Source organism: Ranitomeya variabilis, chromosome 8 (assembly GCF_051348905.1).
Source record: "Ranitomeya variabilis isolate aRanVar5 chromosome 8, aRanVar5.hap1, whole genome shotgun sequence".
Classification (NCBI taxonomy): domain Eukaryota; kingdom Metazoa; phylum Chordata; class Amphibia; order Anura; family Dendrobatidae; genus Ranitomeya; species Ranitomeya variabilis.
Genome location: NC_135239.1, coordinates 144,609,623 through 144,635,942, shown reverse-complemented (window position 1 = coordinate 144,635,942; position 26,320 = coordinate 144,609,623). Strand labels below are relative to the sequence as shown.

Here is a 26,320-nt window from a genome sequence, read left to right as displayed (position 1 = left end):
TATTCTATCTGAGTGGCCAGCACAGTCACCAGTGGCCAGCACAGTCACCAGATCTCAACCCCATTCAGCTGTTGTGGGAGCAGCTTGACCGTACGGTGCTCAAAAAGTGCCCATCAAGCCAAACCAACTTGTGGCTGGGGCTTCTGGAAGCATGGGGTGAAATTTCTCCAGATTACCTCAGCAATTAACTGCTAGAATGCCAAAGGTCTGCAATGCTGTAATTGCTGCAAAGGGAGCATTCTTTGACGAAAGCAAAGTTTGAAGGAGAAAATTATTATTTCAAATAAAAATCTTTTTTTCGAACCTGTCAATGTCTCGACTAGATTTTCAATTCATCTGGCAACTCATTGGATTAATAAAAGTATGCGTTTTCATGGAAAACAAAAAATTGTCTTGGTGACCCTAAACGTTTGAACGGTAGTGTATATTGTAAACATACACGTCAACCAAATGCAGTCGCCTGTTCCAGATATAAATGTGTATGTGTAAAAAAAAAAAGTCTGAACGTTCTGTTAAAATGGAGACTTTTTATCATGTAAAAAAAATTCTACCAAGAAGGATAATTTCAAAACGTCCCTGTGTGTCCCTCTCCGGGCAAGGACACCAACAAACTCACCGCCCCGGCCACACGACGGTGTCCCTGTTCCATGCTGTAACTTCCTGTTGCTCTGGGCCTGCGCATACCACACAGGTCTCCCAGCGGCACACCTAGACCACGCGCATGCTCCCCGATCCCTAAAGGGGCAATGTGCACACTCTGGAAATGCCCCCACCCAATAGCTGGGAGTCTTTATACAGGAGCTTCTCACAAAATTAGAATATCATCAACAAGTTAATTTATTTCAGTTCTTCAATACTAAACGTGAAACTCGTATATTATATAGTCATTACAAACAGTGATCTATTTCAAGTGTTTCTGTTAATGTTGATGATTATTGCTTACAGCCAATGAAAACCCAAAAGCCATTTTCTCAGTAAATTAGAATAATTAACAAAAAACACCTGCAAAGGCTTCCTAAGTGTTAAAAAGTCCCTTAGTCTGTTTCAGTAGGCTTGTCAGAAGCGGTGACCGGTCAGAAGCCCATACACATGAATACCTATTCGGAGCACCACAAGAAGCCCCCCACAGGCCGCCCCCGAGCACGGGCAAATCATTAACTCAAAACTGAAAATAAAGATTTAACCACAACCACGAGATGGATTTCATCACCCAGATATCATTGTAATCCGTATAATGGGGTAAATGTTTGATACCTAGAGGCCGCACCCACCAATGTCTATTCGTGTATCCCAGAGCCGTAGTTCCCCATCAGCCACACTAATGCTGAACTGCAATTTGTATCCAGCAGTTGTCAAGTGTCCTGCTGCATCATACACACTCCATAGACAGTATGGACCATGCAGAGAACTAAAAGCATAGAACAATATGTTCACTTGAGAAAACATGTTTTGTTTTTTTTTGCAACGCTTCTTGCTTCCCAGATAGACCTGAGTACATTATCATCAGCTTTTTTTTTTTTAAATATTATAATGTATACTGAAGGTCTTAAAATATATTTCTACTAGTACTAGCTCTTAAAAAGGATCCTATCGTGTTTACACAGTAGTAGAGCTAGAATATAGTGTTCATTTATCTTGTTCTAAAATACCACAAGCAACTTCCTTCAGCACCCAAAATTACGGAAACTGCAACACTGCTGTGATCAGATCCACTTCTGCTATCTGAGAGGGTGGGGAACTCATTGCTGCTAAAACTACAGAATATTCAGAGGTCTTGGGTGATGGTGGAACTAAGAGTTCTTTTTTCTCCTATAGTGTTACAGCTGAAGCTCCAACAGAGGCGGACGAGGGAAGAGTTGGTGAACCAAGGAATAATGCCACGTAAGTCTGTTATCAGGAAAGCGTTTGCTTAATAAACTCGACTTCCCTCCGTTTTAATTAATTTATGTAACAAGTTCTACTGCGTAAAGTGGAAGACTGTTTGTTTTTATATAATTTTTTTAAATGTAACTATGCTGAGCATATAACCAGATTAATAACTAACCATTTTATTATCAATTGCATTAATTGTATTAATGTTTGTCTATTACTGTCTATTGTTTGATATATTACATTGTCTCGTTAGGAAAATAGTGTCTGGCTTACTTTTGCTTTTATTTTTTAAATCCAACTTGTAGCCTACCTATGCGAAAAGGCTTTCAAGGAAATTTGGTCTGAGTCTGGTTATAGTAATCTGAAAGACAAACTGAAGACAAAATTCTACATTCTACACTGGGTGTCCTGCTTTGCCTGGCACCGCTGGGTGTCCTGCTTTGTGTCACAGCCTGGCCTCGCTGGGTGTCCTGCTTTGTGTCACAGCCTGGCCTCGCTGGGTGTCCTGCTTTGTGTCACAGCCTGGCCTCGCTGGGTGTCCTGCTTTGTGTCACAGCCTGGCCTCGCTGGGTGTCCTGCTTTGTGTCACAGCCTGGCCTCGCCGGGTGTCCTGCTTTGTGTCACAGCCTGGCCTCGCTGGGTGTCCTGCTTTGTGTCACAGCCTGGCCTCGCTGGGTGTGCTGCTTTGTGTCACAGCCTGGCCTCGCTGGGTGTCCTGCTTTGTGTCACAGCCTGGCCTCGCTGGGTGTCCTGCTTTGTGTCACAGCCTGGCCTCGCCGGGTGTCCTGCTTTGTGTCACAGCCTGGCCTCGCTGGGTGTCCTGCTTTGTGTCACAGCCTGGCCTCGCTGGGTGTCCTGCTTTGTGTCACAGCCTGGCCTCGCCGGGTGTCCTGCTTTGTGTCACAGCCTGGCCTCGCTGGGTGTCCTGCTTTGTGTCACAGCCTGGCCTCGCTGGGTGTCCTGCTTTGTGTCACAGCCTGGCCTCGCTGGGTGTCCTGCTTTGTGTCACAGCCTGGCCTCGCTGGGTGTCCTGCTTTGTGTCACAGCCTGGCCTCGCTGGGTGTCCTGCTTTGTGTCACAGCCTGGCCTCGCTGGGTGTCCTGCTTTGTGTCACAGCCTGGCCTCGCTGGGTGTCCTGCTTTGTGTCACAGCCTGGCCTCGCTGGGTGTCTTGCTTTGTGTCACAGCCTGGCCTGGCTGGGATCTGCTGCTGTCCGTTTTTTCGACAGACACAAAAAACGTTACTCTGTCCGTTGTCTCCAACCGCCAGACAAACAATTTTTGAATGATCCTGCGAACAACAGATGAAACGTGAGCCCATCCATTGCTAATACAAGTCTATGAGAAACAACGGATCCGGCAGCATCAGTCGCTGGACCCGGTTTTTTCAAAATTTGACGTATTGCGACCGATGAGTGTCGGATTACCTGGAGCGGTCAGCAGGTGTCCCTGCACTAGGGTTGTGGAGTCTGTGTCTATTTTGGTGGCGTCTGAGTTGGCGTCCGTATAAAATGGAGCAACTCGGACTCTTAAAATATATAATGAATTGGGTTCAGTGTGGGATTTGATGTATTTTTTTTTATAATAATTTGGGAAAGTTATGAAATGTCCTATAAATGACTGTCCAACATAGGGAAGCAAATTGCCCCATATTAGGGGAAAGATTCCTGCTCAACGCCACACGGCAATCAAGACTAGTTCCTTGGATCAACTTCCCATAACCTGTAATAATTTATTTTCTAAGACAGGCATCCAGGCCCTCCTTGAACTATTTTAGTAAATCAACCATTACAACATAATGTGGCAGAGAGTTCCATAATCTCACTGCTCTTACAGTAAAGTATCTGCATCTTTGATGATTGAACCTTTTTTCCTCTAGATTTCACCTTGTCTGTAGTGTCCCCTGATATATTTGTACGTTGTTATCTTATCGCCCCTAAGCCTTCATTTTTACAGACTGAATAGTGCCAAGTTTGATAACCTGTCTTGATATTGTAGTCCCCCCATTCCATTAATAACCTTGGTCGCTCTGCTCTGCACCTGCTCAGCTATGTCCTTAGAATACTCTGTACAGTTTCTGACTCTAGAATATGCCGTGGCCGCACTAGGGACTTGTATAGAGACAAACTATGTTCTAGTTATGAGCATCTGAGCCTCTTTAATGCATCCCATGATTTTATTTGCCTTGATAGCAGCTGCCTGGCACTGGTCACTAATATTGAGTTTAATGTCCACTCATACACCCAAGTCTTGTTCAGTGACTGTTAACCATTTAGCACATACATTATATGTCCCCAGCCCTAATGCATGACCTTATATTGATATTAATGATAAGCGAGTGTACTCGTTGCTCAGATTTTTCCTAGCACGCTTGGGTGGTTTCCGAGTATCTGTTAGTGCTCGGAGATTTAGTTTCAGTCTCCGCAGCTGCATGATTTACGGCTGCTAGCCAGCCTGAGTACATGTGGGGGTTGTTGCTAGGGAATCCCCACATGTAATCAAGCTGTCTAACAGTCCCAAATCATGCAGCTGCGGAGACTAAAACTAAATCTCCGAGCAGTCACAAATACTCGGAGACCACCCAAGCGTGCTCGGGAAAATCTGAGCAACGAGTACACTCGCTCATCATAATTGATATGCATTAAACTTCAATCACCATTTCTCAGCCCAAGCCTCCAGCTTGCATAAATCATTTTGTAATAAATTATCCTCCTGTGTTGATTACCACACAGTGCTTAGTTTTTTTAATGTTCCATAGACATTTATGAGCTTCAACTCTTATCTGATACCTCAGCAAGCTGAAAACCTGTATTCACTGAAGACCGATTTTTAGCAGTGAATTGAGAGCAAGTCATCCTTCCATTAGGAGAAGGATGCATCAGTGGTGCACATGGTCTTCCATGGTGCATGGATTTCCATAGTCAATCAGCTGTCTCTCAGTGGCTGACTCCAACATGTCCCCTCATTTAGACTGACATGAACAAACATTGCTGGTCTTGAAGAATCAGTCATAGTTTTTTGTGGGCAAAACATCTCACAGAAAAACTTCAAAATCTTGATGACTCACGTCAAATTTAATAAAAAAAGCACAAAGGAGTTTGCCACGCTTGAACATGTTTTTTTTTCTAATTTGCATATATGTCATATCTGTGATGATTGGTTCCTGAGCTAATTGTACACTGAGCTAATTATCCTTTGTTTTTTGTGGCCATAAAGCAAACATAGCATAGAAAATCCAAAAAAGTTGGGGGGAAAAGCTTTACACAGAGCCAAAGTATATGTTTAAAAGTATATAAAGTTTAATAATAATAATAATAATTTTATTTATATAGCGCCAACATATTCCGCAGCGCTTTACAACTTATAGAGGGGACTTGTACAGACAATAGACATTACAGCATAACAGAAATCACAGTTCAAAACAGATACCAGGAGGAATGAGGGCCCTGCTCGCAAGCTTACAAACTATGAGGAAAAGGGGAGACACGAGAGGTGGATGGTAACAATTGCTTTAGTTATTTGGACCGGCCATAGTGTAAGGCTCGGGTGTTCATGTAAAGCTGCATGAACCAGTTAACTGCCTAAGTGTGTACCAGTACAGACACAGAGGGCTATTAACTGCATAAAGTGTATGAGAACATGATGCGAGGAACCTGATTATGTTTTTTTCTTTTATGATAGGCCACACAGGGATCGTTAGGTTAATGCGTTCAGGCGGTAGGCCAATCTGAACAAATGAGTTTTTAGGGCACGCTTAAAACTGTGGGGATTATTCGTATTAACCTAGGTAGTGCATTCCAAAGAATCGGCACAGCACGTGTAAAGTCTTGGAGACGGGAGTGGGAGGTTCTGATTATTGAGGATGCTAACCTGAGGTCATTAGCGGAGCGGAGGGCACGGGTAGGGTGGTAGACTGAGACCAGAGAGGAGATGTAGTGTGGTGCTGAGCCATGGAGTGCTTTGTGGATGAGGGTAGTAGTTTTGTACTGGATTCTGGAGTGGATGGGTAGCCAGTGTAATGACTGGCACAAGGTAGAGGCATCGGTGTAACGGTTGGTGAGGAATATGATCCTGGCTGCAGCATTCAGGACAGATTGGAGAGGGGAGAGTTTGGTAAGAGGGAGGCCGATTAGTAGAGAGTTACAATAGTCCAGACGGGAATGAATAAGTGAGACAGTAAGAGTTTTTGCAGAGTCGAAAGTAAGAAAAGGGCGAATTCTGGAAATGTTTTTGAGATGCAGATAAGAGCGAGCGAGCCAGTGATCGGATGTGGGGGGTGAATGAAAGCTCGGAATCAAGGATGACCCCAAGGCAGCGGGCATGTTGCTTTTGGAGTAATGGTGGAACCGCACACGGAGATAGCAATGTCAGGCAAAGGTAGGTTAGTAGAGGGAGACAACACGAGGAGTTCAGTTTTTGACAGGTTCAGTTTCAGATAGAGGGAGGACATGATGTTAGAGACAGCGGTAAGACAATCACTGGTGTTTTCTAAAAAGGTCGGCGTGATAACAGGAGAAGAGGTGTGTAATTGGGTGTCGTCAGCATAGAGATGGTACTGGAAACCAAATCTACTTATTGATTGTCCAATAGGGGCAGTATACAAAGAGAAGAGGAGGGGGCCTAGGACTGATCCTTGAGGAACCCCAACAGTAAGGGGAAGGTGAGAGGAGGAGGAACCAGCAAAACATACAGTGAAGGATCGGTCAGAGAGATAGGAGGAGAACCAGGAGAGAACGGTGTCCTTGAGGCCGATGGAGCGGAGCATATTGAGGAGGAGCTGATGATCCACAGTATCGAATGCTGCGGAGAGATCCAAGAGAATTAGCATGGAGTAGTGACCATTAGATTTAGCTGTTAGTAGGTCATTAGAGACTTTAGTGAGGGCAGTTTCAGTAGAGTGTAAAGAGCGGAAGCCAGATTGAAGAGGGTCGAGAAGAGAGTTGTCTGAGAGATAGCGGGTAAGACGGGAGTGGACCAGGCGTTCGAGGAGTTTAGAGATGAAGGGAAGATTAGAGACAGGTCTATAATCAGCGGCACAGTTTTGGTCGAGGGATGGTTTTTTAAGTAATGGATGTATGATGGCATGCTTAAATGAGGAGGGAAAAATACCGGAAGTGAGAGAGAGGTTGAATATTTTTGTTAGGTGAGAGGTGACAGCCGGGGAAAGGGACTGGAGGAGATGTGACGGAATGGGGTCACTGGTGCAAGTGGTCGGGCAAGAAGATGCAAGAAGCCCGACTACTTCTTCTGTAACTGGTTCAAAGTCAGAGAGTGAACTAGATGCAGTGGGGGAGGGAGGACAGTGCATGGTATGAAGAGATTGGGAGATTATTTCCTGTCGAATGTGGTCAATTTTTTCTTTGAAGTAATTAGCCAGATCGTCAGCGCGGAGATCCGTGGTTGGGGCCTGCTCTCTTGGGTTGAGTAGGGACTGGAAAGTGTCAAAGAGACGTTTAGGGTTATTTGACAGTGAGGTGATCAGGGTGTTGAAATAGGTTTGTTTGGAGAGGTGAAGGGCAGAGTTGTATGTTTTTAGCATGAACTTATGATGGATAAAATCTTCGGGTAGATAAGATTTTCTCCACAGACGTTCGGCGCACCTGGAGCACCGCTGCAGGAAATGTGTTTGCAGCGTGTGCCACGGTTGTCGCCGTCTGTGCTGAGTTGTTCTATGTATAGGAGGTGCAGCTTCATCCAGGGCACTTTGCAGGGTTTCATTGTAATGCTTCAGAGCAGAATCAGGACATGAGATGGAGGAGATTGGGGCCAATGAGGACTGCAAGTTCTTCATAGGTTTCTGGGTGTTAATGGCCTGTATGTTTCTATAAGTGTGGAAAGTGGGGGTGACCTGAGCGGGATGGCAGTTCTTGATAGAGAATGGAAGAAGGTTGTGGTCAGAGAGCGGGAGAGAGGAGTTTGTGAAATCGTCCACTGAGCAAAGCCGGGAGAAGACCAAGTCAAGGGAGTTTCCATCTTCATGTGTTGGAGAGTTAGTATGCTGCGTGAGGCCGAAAGAGGAGGTTAGAGATAAAAGGTGAGAAGCAGATGGGGAAAGGGGAGAAGCAATGGGGATGTTGAAATCACCCATGATAAGGGTGGGGGTGTCACAGGAGAGAAAGTGTGGAAGCCAGGTGGCAAAGTGATCCAGGAACTGATGAGAGGGGCCGGGAGGACGATACACCACCGCCACTCGCATGGAGAAGGGGACGTAGAGTCTGAGAGCATGGACCTCAAAGGAAGGGAATACAAGTGAGGATACTTGGGGGATAATTTGGAAGGTACATTTGGGTGAAAGGAGCAGACCAACGCCTCCACCTGCTCTGTTGTCTGATCTTGGGGTATGAGAAAAGTGTAGTCCACCATATGAAAGAGCAGCAGCAGCGGTGGTGTCTGACTGCTGGATCCAGGTTTCAGTAAGAGCCAGGAGAATTAAGAGAGTTAGAAAGGAAGAAGTCATGAATGAAGGAGAGTTTATTACACACAGAGCAAGAATTCCAAAGGGCACAATTAAGAGGCAGAAGGCATGCATGGGATATTAATAAGGTTAGAGGGGTTTCTGAGTGTAGCAGTTGGGAGGTTTGACTGGCTATAACATGGGGGGCCGGGGTTGGGAGAGATGTCTCCAGCAACTAGGAGAAGGAGGATAGAAAGCGTGAGCAGATGGTTCAGTGATTTGTGAGAGCGTCTCTTGTGTTGGATGGTGGGACTGAATGGATCAGCGCTGTTAAGCAATGTGAACAGAGCATGAGTGCTATACATAGGAGAGGAGAGGACAGAGGGGCCAATATGGATGGAGTGTAAAGAGTTTATGCAAGGGCGGTGAATGTGAGTGAATGCAGCAGCCAGGATATAGATTATACAAATACATATGGTGAGTATTTGTTCTGTTTCAAATGAATAGGGAATAGATTTAGTTTTTCTTACCTGTCTCCTGCCCTGTTTTTTTAACCCCTTTCTGCCATTGGACGTACTATTCCGTCCATGTGGGGTGGGCCCTACTTCCCAAGGACGGAATAGTACGTCCAGCGCGATCGGCCGCGCTCTTGGGGGGATCGCGGCCGGGTGTCAGCTGCCTATCGCAGCTGACATCTGGCACTATGTGCCAGGAGTGGTCACGGACCGCCCCCGGCACATTAACCCCCGGCACACCACGATCAAACATGATCGCGGTGTGCCGGCCGTACAGGGAAGCATCGTGCAGGGAGGGGGCTCCCTGCGGGCTTCCCTGAGACCCCCGGAGCAACTAAGTAATCCCTGCAGGCCCCGGATCCAAAATGGCCGCGGGGCTGCATCCGGGTCCTGCAGGGATTACTTCCGGGTCCTGCAGGGATTACTTTCGGGTGCAGACCAGGCCATGGTAAGCCTGCAGCGCTGGAACTCAGATCGGTGATCTGACAGAGTGCTGTGCAAACTGTCAGATCAGCGATCTGTGATGTCCCCCCCTGGGACAAAGTAAAAAAGTAAAATAAAAATTTTCCACATGTGTAAAAAAAAAAAACAAAAACAAAACACAACGCTTTATTCTCATACCGCCAAACAAAAAGTGGAATAACACGCGATCAAAAAGACGGATATAAATAACCATGGTACCGCTGAAAACGTCATCTTGTTCCGCAAAAAACAAGCCGCCATACAGCATCATCAGCGAAAAAATAAAAAAGTTATAGTCCTCAGAATAAAGCGATGCCAAAATAATTATTTTTTCTATAAAATAGTTTTTATCGTATAAAAGCGCCAAAACATAAAAAAATGATATAAATGAGGTATCGCTGTAATCATACTGACCCGAAAAATAAAACTGCTTTATCAATTTTACCAAACGCGGAACGGTATAAACGCCTCCCCCAAAAGAAATTCATGAATAGCTGGTTTTTGGTCATTCTGCCTCACAAAAATCGGAATAAAAAGCGATCAAAAAATCTCCCGTGCCCGAGCATGTTACCAATAAAAACGTCAACTCGTCCCGCAAAAAACAAGACCTCACAGTCATGTGGACTCAAATATGGAAAAATTATAGCTCTCAAAATGTGGTAACGTAAAAAATATTGTTTTGCAATAAAAAGCGTCTTTCAGTGTGTGACGGCTGCCAATCATAAAAATCCGCTAAAAAACCCGCTATAAAAGTAAATCAAACCCCCCTTCATCACCTGCTTAGTTAGGGAAAAATTAAAAAAATGTATTTATTTCCATTTTCCCATTAGGGTTAGGGCTAGGGTTAGGGCTAGGGCTGGGGCTAGGGTTAAGGCTACATTTAGGGTTGGGGCTAAAGTTAGGGTTAGGGTTGGGGCTAAAGTTAGGGTTAGGGTTTGGATTACATTTACGGTTGGGAATAGGGTTGGGATTAGGGGTGTGTCTGGGTTAGAGGTGTGGTTAGTGTTACCGTTGGGATTAGGGTTAGGGGTGTGTTTGGATTAGGGTTTCAGTTATAATTGGGGGGCTTCCACTGTTTAGGCACATCAGGGGCTCTCCAAACGCGACATGGCGTCCAATCTCAATTCCAGCCAATTCTGCGTTGAAAAAGTAAAACAGTGCTCCTTCCCTTCCGAGCTCTCCCGTGCGCCCAAACAGGGGTTTACCCCAACATATGGGGTATCAGCGTACTCGGAACACATTGGAGAACAACTTTTGGGGTCCATTTTCTCCTGTTACCCTTGGGAAAATAAAAAACTAGGGGCTAAAAAATAATTTTTTGGAAAAAAAAATATTTATTTGCATGGCTCTGCGTTATAAACTGTAGTGAAACACTTGGGGGTTAAAAGTTCTCACAACACAACTAGATAAGTTCCTTGGGGGGGTCTTGTTTCCAATATTGGGTCACTTGTGGGGGGTTTCTACTGTTTAGGTACATTAGGGGCTCTGCAAACGCAATGTGACGCCTGCAGACCACTCCATGTAAGTCTGCATTGCAAATGATGCTCCTTCCCTTCTGAGCTCTGCCATGCTCAAACGGTGGTTCCCCCCCCACATATCAGGTATCAGCGTACTCAGGACAAATTGGACAACAATATTTAGGGTCCAATTTCTCCTGTTACCCTTGGAAAAATACAAAATTGGGGGCTAAAAAATAATTTTTGTGGAAAAAAAAATATTTATTTTCACAGCTCTGCGTTATAAACTGTAGTGAAACACTTGGGGGTTCAAAGCTCTCACAAAACATCTAGATGAGTTCCTTAGGGGGTCTACTTTCCAAAATGGTGTCACTTGTGTTTTTTTTTTTTTTACTGTTTAGGTACATTAGGGGCTCTGCAAACGCAATGTGACGCCTGCAGACCATTCCATCTAAGTCTGCATTCCAAATGGCGCTCCATCCCTTCCGAGCCCTCCCATGCGCCCAAACGGTGGTCCCCCCCCACATATGGGGTATCAGCATACTCAGTACAAATTGGACAACAACTTTTGGGGTCCAATTTCTCCTGTTACCCTTGGTAAAATAAAACAAATTGGAGCTGAAGTAAATTTTGTGTGAAAAAAAGTTAAATGTTCATTTTTATTTAAGCATTCCAAAAATTCCTGTGAAACACCTGAAGGGTTAATAAGCTTCTTGAATGTGGTTTTGAGCACCTTGAGGGGTGCAGTTTTTAGAATGGTGTCACATTTTGTTATTTTCTATCATATAGACCCCTCAAAATGACTTCAAATGAGATGTGGTCCCTAAAAAAAAAAATGGTGTTGTAAAAGTGAGAAATTGCTGGTCAAATTTTAACCCTTATAACTCCCTAAGAAAAAAAAATTTTGGTTCCAAAATTGTGCTGATGTAAAGTAGACATGTGGGAAATGTTACTTATTAAGTATTTTGTGTGACATATCTCTGTGATTTAATTGCATAAAAATTCAGAGTTGGAAAATTGCGAAATTTTCAACATTTTCACCAAATTTCCATTTTTTTCACAAATAAACGCAGGAAATATCAAATAAATTTTACCACTATCATGAAGTACAATATGTCACGAGAAAACATTGTCAGAATCACCAGGATCCGTTGAAGCGTTCCAGAATTATAACCTCATAAAGGGACAGTGGTCAGAATTGTAAAAATTGGCCCGGTCATTAACGTGCAAACCACCCTTGGGGGTGAAGGGGTTAAAGACTTTGTAAAATCACATAAAAAAGAGAGCACCATCTGTACAGACATAAGGTGGGTACTGCCGGGTGACATATAAGCATAGATTTGTACTCGGAGTATCAAACATTAGTAAAGTCTCTACTTATATAGATAAAAAATATCTGAATGTGGTCCCGAACACTTAGGGTAGCCAACAATATATAGGGAGATATAGGTAAATATTATTTATATTATCAGTCAGCGCCACAGTCGGACTCTCAGTGGTTCACGAGGTACAGTTGCCACATTAGAAAATGGTCAAAGTTATATAATGCTACCAGTTTCACACATGTAAATCAGTCAGACATATGTTAAGCAAGCAAAAAAGTGAAAGATCACATGGTAATAGGTATTTACCTCAGGAGTAGTTACAGGGGACCCACCGCACCCGACACGTGTTTTGTATTGAAATGCTTTTTGGCTTGTTTTGCTTTAATTACATGTTTTAAAATTTGGTGACTGGGAATTGAATTTGGCTGCTAAATTTTTGGAGACACAACTGCAGTAAAAAAAAAAAAAAAAAAAAAAATTACCACAGCTTTTAACCTGCTTGACTATGCCAGATTTTTCCAATCCAACGTGTTTCTTTGTGTGGTAATGATTATCGTGACATATTGTACCTTACGTTGGTGAGAAATTTAGGATCATATAATTTGCATTTATTGAAATTGAATTTATTAAACTTGAATTTTAAAGTTAAACTGTTAAAACAGTTATTCAGCATAAAATGGTTAATAAATAACATTTACCTAATGTCTATGTAAGGGGGTGCATTATGCCTTTGCATTTCTTACTCGTCCCGGTAACGGATAATAATAATCTTTATTTTTATATAGCACTAACATATTCCGCAGCGCTTTACAGTTTGCACACCTCCTCATCGCTGTTCACGATGGGGCTCACAAACTAGATTCCTTATCAGTATGTCTTTGGATTGTAGGAGGAAACTGGAGAACTCGGAGGAAACCCACGCAAACACAGGGAGAACATGCAAACTACTTGCAGATGTCCTTAATGGGATTTGAACCCAGGACTCCAGCAGCTGCAAGGCTGCAGTGCTATCCACTGAGCCACCGTGCTGCCCTACCCTGTGTCATGTTTAACTGTTGCTGTTATGTATTTCACTTTCAAATAGGGAAAGCGTAGTACTCACTTATAGCCACAAGATGGGTATGTCCTAGTGTAGGAAATGGCACTGTAGATAGTTAACGGTTAATACTTAGAAGGAATCACTGTGGGTAAGTTATGGGGACTTCCTGGTTGTAGGCATTTGGGACCAGGGAACCTGTAACGTCCAGAAGGGCTATAGCCCTGGCAACGGTGTAGTGACCCTGTAATGTTTAGTAGTAAGCCCAGCCATCCAGGGCCAGGGAGGAAGATTACAGTAGTGACAGCAGGAATAGCAGTGACAGTCAGTGAAAAAGACGGAGCGGAACACAGTGGTGAACACAGCAGTAGAGACGGGCAGGTCGCTCACCATGTGGAGTATTGCTTCATGGGCTGATGCCCTCATGTCCGGTTCGAAACGGATGAGGGAATCTCAGCTGAGGTAGAACTAAAAAGGAGGACTCTGAGAAGCCGTATGATACGGTCTGACCCCGGAGTTTTCTTAGTGACAAAGGGAAGAAAACAAGGAAAGAGAAAGACGTGTACTGCTAGAAATGTGTTGTGAATGCTGAAACAGAACTGGATGTGCTGTGTTCTGAAGTCAGTAAACTTGTTCAGTTGAAAGCTGTAAAGAACTCTGTCTAAATTCATGCAAAACCGATTACAAAGTGTTAGGTTGAACAATTAATTAATAAAATGTTCACTCGAGTTGCCTACTCCTGGCATAATGGATATTGATCAGGTGCGCACTAAAGAAATAAACATATGACAACACCCAGTCAGATGTAAACTCTCCTTGATCAATCTATGGCTCAGCTCCATGGGGCTTTATTTAGTCAGAACACAAGTTTATATATCTCCTGTAAGGGGGCTCGGTTAGCTCTAAAATGGGAGTGATCGGATGTATTCCATTGGTTAGTGGGTTGGGCAATGAGCAAGTCCATGAGCTGATCCATGAGGTCATCAGGGTGGGTTGGTCCATGAGGTCATCAGGGTGGGCGTCACTGTGGGTGGATCCATGAGGTCATCAGGGTGGGCGTCATCTTGGATATCAGCACATGGTATTCTGATACAGGAAATGGCAGCCATCTTTAGTGTCTCACTTTGATCTGAGAAAACTTATGTAAAGTTAAACAATACACGTTATGGGTCACTTCTCTCAATCTCTTACGTCTTGAGGTTAATTAAGTATTTGATCTTATGGCTCTCCTCAACAAAAGTGTCTCTTGCAACATAGAAGAGACCCTGACGGTGCTGAACCTGGAATCCCAGGTATGATGAGTAATGGACACTGTATATATGTGATGGGAGGCCAGGGCACCGATGTACCGCAATCCTCAGCTATGACAACGGCCCTGGCTCTCCCTCACACCTACTTAGTGTTGGCCTCTGTTATTAAACTTTTTATTTGTTGGGCTAAAAAAAAAGCGTTACAAGTTTAGCAGTAACTTTTTAATTTTTTCAACAAAATTAACTTTTTGCTTCATTTTTTTAAGTGTCTCTGAGGGGCCTATATGTCAGAAAACCCCCAATCAAGACTTGAGTTTTAAAAACTCATTAATAAAAATCAAATGACAAAACTGTTCACCTTCTGATCTGGATGCATGTAATACCTGGAAACTGTTCAAAGCTAGTTCAATGATCTGATAATTAATCGATGTGCTAGAAAACCAGAGAACTTTTGATGGCCACACATCTTGTCAGGCAGCTGATAGTGATGTACTTGTACATTGTTCAGCACAAAAGAAACTGAAGGCTCAGTATATTAGAAACTAGTCAGTGTATGTGGCTTAGAAGACTGTTACTACCAGTCCCAGTATAAGAATAAAGCTGGCAACTTACTTATGGGCTGCTCGATTGGCTCCTGAATAGAGATGAGTGAATATTTATTCAGTCGCCATGACAGCACAACGAGAGAGGGGATCCGCCCTTTAGGGACAGGAAACCTCAGACATAAAAGGGCGGCACCTCACTCCCCCGTCAGTTGGTTTCCTGTCCCTGACAGTGGAACCTCTTCAGACAGGCCTTTAGAAGAAGGTTGAAGAAAAGAAGTTATCCCACTCCTGACAGGCCGGTACAGGTAGCGGGGGTCCCCTACCTCGGCCTGGTCAGGATGATGGAAGCACCACACGGCAGGGGGACTGTTTGTGTAGGTGGCAGCAGGAGGAAGCAGCCCGAGGTAAATGGGTTGGCTGCTTTGGTGGGCGCTCGTCATACCTGGTTAGTAAGGTCCCTATGGTGCAGGTCTAATTATCTAAAGTGCACATGCACATAATAAATTCTGACTGTATTTCAAATATGAGATATTTAGCAAATAATTGATCAATTCTTTGAGCTACCCCGCCACTTCACGGCAATCTCATAATGGGGCAGTCCTAACTCTACGTTTTTTATTTACATTGTGCCATTACGGCCTCCTAAATGTATAGAGAGTGAGAAAAAAAAAAAAAAGGACAGACCACATTACATAACATTACATGACAAACTGTACCTGGAGCATTGACAGAATCACTCCCTTAGTGCCAGGAAGGCGAGCGCGGATAGAGGCCGATCAGGTCCATGCAGACATATCAGATCTGGCCTCCACACTGCCAAACCAACACCAAAGTGACGCGGGATGATGAAACGGCCGCGCATGCGCGGTAGCGCTGATTTTCCGGCTAATAGCGGCGCCCAGCATCAGGGGTGGGATTTTGGCCTCAGGGTGTCCGGCGCTCTCACGGATCATCATGGGGGCGCGGCTCGCGGTGGACGGACCCTATCGGTGCAGTACCGATCAGCGGCACCTGGAGTATTTTTCCCTGCTGACCCCCATCCGGGGGTGGTACCCAGGGGGATGGATTTAAGTGGTGCACAGAGGCCTCTGCGTGTTCCTGACCATTTTTTCCAGTATGGAGTCACCGGAGGGAACACCGCAGCTGTGCGGCGAACAGCAGCATCCACTTGAGCAGCCTCAGACAGGAAAGTCTCTGAGTAGCTCCTAGCGACGTTCTAGTGGCAGTAGTCGCGCTGGTGGAGCTAAAGCGGCTCAGAAATCGGGCCGTAAGGATTCACCGGCTAAGAAGTGAGCTACGTGAAAGTACGCTTTCTGATTGCTGTCCCTCCTTGTATTCCCTCTCTCCTTATTAGGGGAGGAAATGTGTTTCCAAGTCCAAGCATAGGGAGTGTGCCATGTGTGCGGAGCCACTTCCAGATGGACATAATAAGAAGTTGTGCAGATCCTGCATACAGCGTTTAATTGAGGAGGAGGCCCCTGACCTTACGTCTACGCTCAAGTACATGGTTAAACAGGAGGTCAGAGATTCCATGAGGTCCAGGTCTCGCAAGTCAGTTTCCAAAAAGAGGAAGGAAATTTCATCCCCAGCCTCAGATGTGGATTCAGAGACAGGGGGTGCGAGCTCGGATTCTCTTCCCTCATCTTCATCATCAGAGGACATAGAATCTAGCCGAGCCTGTCTGTCACTGGATAGGATTAATCACCTAGTCAAGGCCGTCAACAACACTATGGGGATTGAAGAGACCCAGTCGGAATGTTCCATCCAGGACATAATGTTCAAGGGCATATATCGTAAATCCCGAAGGGTTTTTCCTGTGGTAGATAAAATCAAGTCGCTGATTACAAAGGAATGGAAGAAACCCGAAAGGAAGGGGTCACTTCCACCAGCATTCAAAAGGAGGTATACTTTCGAAGAGGAGGCTTCATCCTCTTGGGACAAAGTCCCGAAATTGGATGCAGCAGTGGCCAAAGCGTGCAAAAAGACTTCTCTCCCATTTGAGGATTTAGGGAATCTAAAGGACCTGCTTGATAGGAAAGCCGATGTGTTCCTTAAAGGAGCATGGGAAACGTCAGCGGGTTCCCTGAGGCCGGCAATTGCAGCCATTTGCACAGCCCGGTCATTGATGGTGTGGCTGGGCCACCTGGAAGACCAACTCAAGGATAAGGTTCCTAGAGATGAGATCCTATCCTCTATGTCCATTATTCAGGATGCAGCAGCCTTCCTTTCGGATGCGTCAGCGGATTCTGTTACGCTGGCCGCAAGGTCCTCAGCCTTATCAAACGCAGCCCGTAGAGCACTGTGGATAAAATGTTGGCCAGGAGACCTACAGGCCAGATCAAAGCTATGTGGCATCCCCTGTGAAGGGGTTTATTTGTTTGGTCCGGTGCTGGATAAATTGCTAGAAAAGGCGGGTGACAGTAAAAAGCGATTCCTTCTTTTGAGAAAACCCTTTTATAGGTGGGATTACAACAGAGGGTGGTCTTATCGCCGAAGATCTGACAGAGATTCGAATAGAGAATCGACCAGATATAACTCCAACAGAAGAAGAGGTAGAGGATACATGTTTAACTCCTCTCGGGACTCTAAAAAACCTCAATGACTGGCGGCCCAGGTGGGCGGTAGGCTTTTGGCCTACTACCCGGCCTGGTTGAAGATCACCAATAGTCCATGGATTCTCAGTATCATTAAAGAGGGTTTAAAATTCGAGTTCCATCACATCCCTCAGGACAAATTTATAAATTAACCCGCATCCGTTCTTCTCCTGCAGAACAATTGGCACTGGAGTCAGAAGTCCGGGATCTCCAACAAAAAAGGGTTCTGATTAGAGTACCCATGGAAGAGCGAGGTAAGGGGTTTTATTCCCCTTTATTCCTGATTAAAAAACCTGATGGGTCGTATCGTACCATCATCAATCTAAAAGGCCTGAATGAATTCTTGCTGATCCCATCCTTTAAAATGGAATCTGTGAAAATGGCAATAAAGCTTCTCTTTCACGATTGCTTCATGGTTGTCTTAGATCTGAAAGACGCCTATTATCATGTCCCAATACATGTAAATCATCAGCGTTTTCTCAGGGTGGCGGTTTCAATTGCCGGCACGGTAGAGTACTTCCAATATCAGGCACTCCCCTTTGGTGTTGCAGTTGCACCCCGTGTTTTCACTAAGATCATGGTAGAGGTTATGGCACACCTTCACGAACAAAACATATTAATAATTCCCTACCTAGATGATTTGTTGATTGTGGGACGTTCAGAATCACATTGTAAGGACCAGTTGGGGAAGGTGATAACAGCATTACATAACTTAGGTTGGGTTATTAATCTCAAGAAGTTGCGTCTGCAGCCCTTAAAATCACAGGAGTTTTTAGATCTTATCATAGACTCGGGTCAGCAGGAATGTCGCCTGCCGGACTGAAAAGTGAACAGTATTCATCGGCTTGCCACCAAAGCGATTAATAATCCCGTAGTCTCCTTAAGAGGAGCGATGTCACTTTTGGGTTCTCTTACTTCTTGTATTCCGGCGGTTCTCTGGGCACAGTTTCACTCCAGATCTCTGCAGTGGGATGTTCTACATAATTTTCGTCGGTTGGGGGCTAATCTCGATAGTAAATTTTCTCTATCCGCTGAGACCACTAATTCTCTTAATTGGTGGACACACATACCGAATCTTCGTAGAGGGGTACCCTGGACAAATCAGATAACACGAGTGATTACAACTGATGCTAGCCCCATGGGTTGGGGGGCACACTGGGAGAGTAGTTGGATCCAGGGTCTGTGGTCCCAGTCTGAACGAAACTCATCCTCCAACCTAAAGGAATTGTTAGCGGTAGAACGCGCGTTAAATGGGTTCCTTATACCCCTACAAGGTAGACATGTCAGACTATTCTCTGACAACCAGGTAACCGTTGCCTATATTAACCATCAAGGAGGTACGCGGTCTGGGTCGTTAATGGACGTTGCGAATCATATTTTTCAGATGGCCGAGAATCACCTACTTTCCCTTACGGCTCTTCATATAAAGGGAAAACTCAATACCATGGCCGATTATTTAAGCCGCAACGAACTCAAACAAGGGGACTGGTCTCTAAAACCGGCTGTCTTCAATCAGATCGTACATTTGTGGGGATGTTCAGAAATAGATCTCTTTGCCAGTCGAGGAAACAGAAAACTACATCAATTCTGTTCCCTAAATCCAAGGGACAACCCGTATGCAGTCGACGCTCTCCTAATCTCCTGGAACTTCAGTCTCGCCTATGCCTTTCCCCTCTAAACCTAATTCCTATAGTTCTGAGGAAAATTCGGGAAGACAGGGCCCGAGTGATCCTAATAGCCCCGTTCTGGCCCAGAAGGTCGTGGTTCCCATGGCTGAGGAACATGTCCATTTCCCAGCCATGGATTCTCCCAGAAATACCAGACAGGAGGGTCCAATCCTGCATCCACGAGCAGCCAGCTTACACCTAACAGCGTGGAATTTGAGAGGTCACTTCTAAAGGGGAAAGGATTTTCTCAAAATCTTATAAATACACTGCTTAAGAGTAGGAAAGCCTCCACGACAAACATCTATGTCAGGGTTTGGAGAAGGTTTCTATCGAGTTCAGGAGCGCAGATTGATCAAAGACCTGATATTACTCAAATTTTAGAATTTTTACAAAGGGGCCTAGAGATGGGCTTAGCCACTAGCACCCTCAGAGTTCAGGTGTCAGCTCTGGGGGCGCTATACAATTCTAACTTGGCCAGCAATCACTGGGTATCTAGGTTCCTTAAGGCGGTTACCAGATCCAGACCGGTTATTAAACAGAAGATAGTACCATGGGACCTAAATCTTGTGCTCTCAGCTCTAACACAAGCCCCGTTCGAGCCTATTGAGACCGTCCCGATAAAAATCCTGTCGGTTAAAACGGCCCTCTTAGTTGCCCTCACGTCCGCAAGAAGGGTTAGTGATCTGCAGGCATTATCTAGGCAACCTCCATATATGCAGTTTAGGGAAGATAGAGTTGTTATGAAACCTGACCCCCTTTATCTTCCAAAAATTGCTTCAAAATTTCATAGGTCACAAGAGGTCGTCCTACCTTCGTTTTGTTCCAATCCATCTAATGATAAAGAGCATAGAGTTCATTGTTTAGATGTAAGAAGATGTCTTCTCGAATCTATTTCAGTTACAGACACCTGGAAAAAAGATAACTCCTTATTTATATCCTACCAGGGAGTTAGGAGAGGGCTTAGGGTATCAAAAAATACACTAGCCAGATGGATTAGGGAGGCGATATCTCTTGCTTATACCGCAGGTGGCGTGGAAATTCCAGAAGGTATAAAGGCTCACTCCACTCGGGCGGTAGCCACATCCTGGGCAGAGAGAGCAGAGGTGTTGATTGAAGACATTTGTAAGGCGGCCGCATGGTCTTCTCCATCTACCTTTCTTAGACACTATAGACTAGATCTAGGTGGCTCCTCCGACCTCACGTTTGGGAGAAGGATGCTGGAGGCAGTGGTCCCTCCCTAGTCACTTTTCACTTCTCTGAAAGTCTCTCGTTGTGCTGTCATGGCGACTGAATAAATACATACGCTACTTACCTGGTAGCAGTGTTTTTTCAGGAGCCATGACAGCACCCTTATATTCCCTACCCTCTTTGCTTATTGGGGTCGACACTTCCTTTAGTTAATTCCTAAGTTTATTCACTGGGTGAATTGTACCATGTTTTAAAATTGTTTATGTGCTACTAACCTAGAAGGTCCTTTCGTACTCTGTAATCCAACTGACGGGGGAGTGAGGTGCCGCCCTTTTATGTCTGAGGTTTCCTGTCCCTGAAGGGCGGATCCCCTCTCTCGTTGTGCTGTCATGGCTCCTGAAAAAACACTGCTACCAGGTAAGTAGCGTATGTATTTCACTGTTCGATTCGGATTAGGTTCGCCGAATTTGCAATATTGCCAATCAGAGACGCGGGATTTCCATTATGACATCATCGTCGCCATGCTGTGCCCGTCGCTGATTGGTCGAGGCCTGGCGGCCTCGACCAATCAGCAAATGAATAAACGGGACAGACAGACAGACGGAAAAACCCTTAGACAATTATATATATAGATATATATATATATATATATATAGATAGATAGATAGATAGATAGATAGATAGAGATATATATATATATATATATATATATATATATATATATATATATATATATATATATATATATATATATATATTCATTCAATTATTTAGGAATGTTTTTTCGTTTATATACAGTGTTGGTAGTATCCGGGAATAGCAGTATTTTACTGTTGTTTTAAATTTAGGGGCACTATATTATTTATTAATTATGTGTATCTCTAATTTTATAAATTTGTTTTGTTTAGGTGCTCTTGCTGTCCAGAAACATTGTATGCCGTCCTGGGGTGACATGCGAATATGGTGGACATAAAAAACTTTACCAAAAAATTCTGAAAAAAAAAATCATATAAGATAAAAAAAAATCATGTAATGAATAATGGAATACTTAAAAATTTCTCTATTAAAAATTTGTGTATTTATGTATGGATTGAAGGCCAATAAATAAATTGTAAAGAATTATTTGCTTCATATTGCTTGTTCAATATTTGGTGACTAGCCGGGACAAGTATGCAACCGCTTTACGGTAGTTGCAAATTGAGGCATTTTGACCTGGAGGGGTTAATTGCAACTTTTGGACACTGGTTGACCCCTGGGTGATGGCCTGAAGAGGGCTATGTCCGGAGTGTCAGGACGGGATTATGCATTAAGAAGTGTCTACACGGCAGTATATGCCCTAAGCAGCTGTAGATTGAACAATGCAGAGGTATTATGCGCTGCAGGATAAGGCTACTTTCACACTAGCGTCGTGCACTGCACGTCGCTATGCGACGTTGCGGCGCACCGACGCTAGCTGTGAATGCGCCGCACAACGGGGGCAGCGGATGCAGTTTTCCAACGCATCCGCTGCCCCATTGTGAGGTGCGGGGAGGCGGGGGCGGAGTTCCGGCCGCGCATGCGCGGTCGGAAATGCTGCAGACGACGCACCAAAAAACGTTACAAGCAACGTTTTTTGGTGGCGACGGTCCGACGCAACCGTCGCACGACGGTTGCGACGTGTGGCAATGCGTCGCACTGCGTCGCTAATAAAAGTATGGAGAAAAAACGCATCCTGCAAGCACTTTTGCAGGATGCGTTTTTTTCTGCAAAACTACGCCTAGCGACGTGCAGTGCACGACGCTAGTGTGAAAGTAGCCTGAGAGTTAAATCAGTATGCTAGATTAAAGATGGCGATGTGTGTGGTGTTAGTACGCCTGCGCTCTTCTGTATTTACTACACAACGTAAGTGTTTGATCTTTTAATCATCACTTAAGCGATGACGCGCTTAGACAAGTGCAGTAAACTGTTGTGCCACAACAAAGATGGCGATATGCAGCGCATATGCGCTCTGTTATGGATGCCAAACAAGGCATCTGATTGGCCTCCAATCCAACACATGACTATGACGCGCGTGGACATGCGCAGTAGATGCATTAGAACGCTGAGAAGCAATTGTATTGTCCTCCATTAACGGCATGTCTTTCTGGGGGTTAGGAAAATGTATATTAATAATTTAATGAATAGATGGACAGTAATCAGTTTGATAAGAGGTCAGTTTTTATGTGAGCACATGAACACAGGACACCATTGGCACTGATGCACTTTATAAAAAACGTAATAAGGGAAAATAACTTGTAATGCACTTGGAACTATGGCACATGAAATTATTGTATTTATATTGTATGATTGGTTGTAATTAAGGAATGTTGAATTACCTATATATATGCATTATGGAAATACACCCATTGCTTGAGAAAGGCTCATTTGGAGCCGAAACATTGCCCAGACAGGATATGGAGTGCTGCCTGCTTTTTTGAATTGTATGGACTTGGGACAATCAGTGGACAGGTTGTTTGGAGGCTTTGCACCCTTTGTGCTGTTCCTAATTTCTCTCTCTCTCTCTCTCTCTCTCTCTATCTCTCTCTATAAATATATATATATATATATATATATATATATATATATATATAATTATTATTTATTTTTTTTTTTTACGATTTGTGTATAGTCTGTATATCTACAAAAAATCTTTTTTGTATAAATAAAATTTAATTTCATAATACAACCCCTGGCAAAAATTATGGAATCACCAGCCTTGGAGGATGTTCATTCGGTTGTTTAATTTTGTAGAAAAAAAGCAGATCACACACATGGCACAAAACTAGAGTCATTTCAAATGGCAACTTTCTGGCTTTAAGAAACAATAAAAGAAATGAAGAACAAAAAATGTGGTAGTCAGTAATGGTTACTTATTTTTAACCAAGCATAGGGGAAAAATTATGGAATCACTCAATTCTGAGGAAAAAAATATGGAATCACCCTTGTAAATTTTCATACCCAAAAATAACACCTGCATCAAATTAGATCTGCTCAATAGTCTACATCTAAAAAGGAGTGATCACACCTTGGAGAGTTGTTGCACCAAGTGGACTGACATGAATCATGGTTCCAACACGAGAGATGTCAATTGAAACAAAGGAGAGGATTATCAAACTCTTAAAAGAGGGTAAATCATCACGCAATGTTGTAAAAGATGTTGGTTGTTCAGTCAGCTGTGTCTACAATCTGGACCAAATACAAACAACATGGGAAGGTTGTTAAAGGCAAACATACTGGTAGGCCAAGGAAGACATCAAAGAGTCAAGACCGGAAACTTAAAGCAATATGTCTCCAAAACAGGAAATGCACAACAAAACAAATGAGGAACGAATGGGTGGAAACTGGAGTCAACGTCTGTGACCGAACTGTAAGAAACCGCCTAAAGGAAATGGGATTTACATACAGAAAAGCTAAACGTAAGCCATCATTAACACCTAAACATGAAAAACAAGGTTACAGTGGGGTAAGGAAAAGCAATCGTGGACTGTGGATGACTGGATGAAAGTCATATTCAGTGATGAATCATGAATCTCCATTGGGCAAGGTGATGATCCTGGAACTTTTGTTTGGTGCCGTTCCAATGAGATTTATTAAGATGACTGCCTGAAGAGAATATGCAAATTTCCACAGTCATTGTTGATATAGGGCTGCATGTCAGGAAAATGCACTGGGGAGATGGCTGTCATTACATCTTCAATAAATGCACAAGTTTATGTTGATATTTTGGACACTTTTCTTATCCCATCAATTGAAAGGATGTTTTGGGATGATGAAATCATTTTTCAAGATCATAATGCATCCTGCCATAGAGCAAAAACTGTGAAAACATTCCTTGAAAAAAGACACATAAGGTCAATGTCATGGCCTGGAAATAATTCCGGATCTCAATCCAATTGAAAATCTTTGTTGGAAGTTGAAGAAAATGGTTCATGACAAGGATCCAACCTGCAAAGCTGATCTGGCAACAGCAATCAGAGAAAGTTGTACCCAAATTGATGAAGAGTCCTGTTTGACACTCATTAAGTCCATGCGTCAGAGACTGTAAGCTGTTATAAAAGCCAGAGGTGGTGTAACAAAATACTAGTGATGTTTGAGTGTTTTTTGCTTGTTTGTTTTTCATGATTCCATAATTTTTTCCTCAGAATTGAATGATTCCATAATTTTTTTCCCTATGCTTTGTTAAAAAAAGTACCGTATTTTCTGGTGTATAAGACGACTGGGCGTATAAGACGACCCCCAACTTTTCCATATAAAATATGGAATTTGGGATATGCCCGCTGTATAATACGGAGGTCATCTTATTCGCCCAGTCATCTTATACGGCGTGTGGTTCCCAGGGTCTGAAGGAGAGGAGACTCTCCTTCAGGCCCTGGGATCCATATTCATGTTAAAAATAAAGAATAAAAATAAAAAATATGTATATACTCACCCCTCCGAGATGCCTGGCTGTCACGACTGCAAGCGTCTGCCTCCGTTCCTAAGAATTGCAGAGCATGAAGGACCCTCGATGACGTCACGGTCAGGTGACTGGCCTGTGATTGGTCCGTGACCGCTCATGTGACCAGTCACCTGACCGTGATGTCTTCGAAGGTCCTTCATGCTCTGCAATTCTTAGGAACGGAGGCTGACTCTTGCAGTCGTGACAGCCAGGCTTCTCGGAGGGGTGAGTATATACATATTTTTTATTTTTATTCTTTATTTTTAACATGAATATGGATCCCAGGGCCTGAAGGAGAGTCTCCTCTCCTTCAGACCCTGGGAACATCCAGGATCGCTCCCTGCACATGCCGTACCTGGCGTATAAGACGACCCCCGACTTTTGGGACAATTTTTAGGGGTTAAAAAGTCATCTTATACGCCGGAAAATACGGTAACTATTACTGACTACCATATTTTTTGTTCTTGATTTCTTTGTGTTTCTTAAAGCCAGAAAGTTGCCATTTGAAATGACTTTAGTTTTGTGCCATGTCAGTGATCTGCTTTTTTTCTACAAAATTAAACAACTGAATGAACATCCTCCAAGGCCGGTGATTCCATAATTTTTGCCAGGGGTTGTATATGGTGACTCAAGTCCTCCTTTTTAATGAGTGGATCTAATAAAGTGGCAACCCAGCAGTCAGCATTATTCCTAATCATTACTATAAGGGGATCATATTGCAGATAATACAGGAAGAAGGCACTCATATGTCAGCCCCTACCATGAGGTCTGAGCCCATGCTGTGTTGGTAGCTGGGTAACAATGAGGCTCGTTTCCTCCGTCCTCTCCCCCCAACCCCGAAAACCAAAGAGAGGAGGATTATCCTCTTCATCTGATAGTTGATCGTCCATCACTTCTTCCACCTCCATTTGTTTCTCAGATCTTGCACCTTCGATAAGTCTCTGTTATCATCAACAGCCCCCCTCAATCGCAGTAATCCACCCTCCCTTGGCATCCGCCTGTGTGACGACAGTCTTGAACTTAGAGACAATGTTATCCCTTCTGAATCCTCCTCTGCTTCCTCCTCTTATTCTGGGACCACCATCTCCTCCCGCAGGCTATTCAAAGTCTGCTCCAGGATATAAATGACCGGAATAGTGATGCTGATGACGGCATCGTCAGCACTAACCATCTTCGTAGCCATTTCAAAACTGTGCAGAAGGATGCAGAGGTCCTTCATCTGTGCCCACTCTGTAAACGTGATATGCGCCACCTCCATACTGCGTTGGCCCAGGCTATACGACATGACATACTGCATCAGGGCTTGTTTCTGCTGCCACAGTCGCTGCAACATGTGCAGAGTGGAATTCCACCGTGTGGGCACACTGCAGATCAACCTGTTAACTGGCATGAACAAAGACCTCTGTATCGATGCAAGTCGATGAGCAGAGGGTGCGAATGGCGGAAATGAGCACACAGCTTTCGTGCTTTCTGGAGCAGGTCACCCAGGCCAGGATATTGGCTGGACTGGTAAAATGCTGTACCACTAGTTTGAGGACTTGAGCCATGCAAAGCACGTGT

The 26,320-nt window shown here is 44.0% G+C and overlaps 1 protein-coding gene across 2 annotated transcripts in view; it reads left to right on the top strand.

The window, feature by feature from the left end:
* The window catches only part of MRTFA (myocardin related transcription factor A), a 194,766-nt gene that overhangs the window by 72,352 nt on the left and 96,094 nt on the right, over nt 1–26,320 (top strand). For both annotated transcript variants that reach the window (XM_077278872.1, XM_077278874.1), the window contains exon 3: nt 1,816–1,881. In XM_077278872.1, the coding sequence (XP_077134987.1) occupies nt 1,816–1,881 (66 nt within the window). The remainder of the gene's footprint in view (nt 1–1,815; nt 1,882–26,320) is intronic.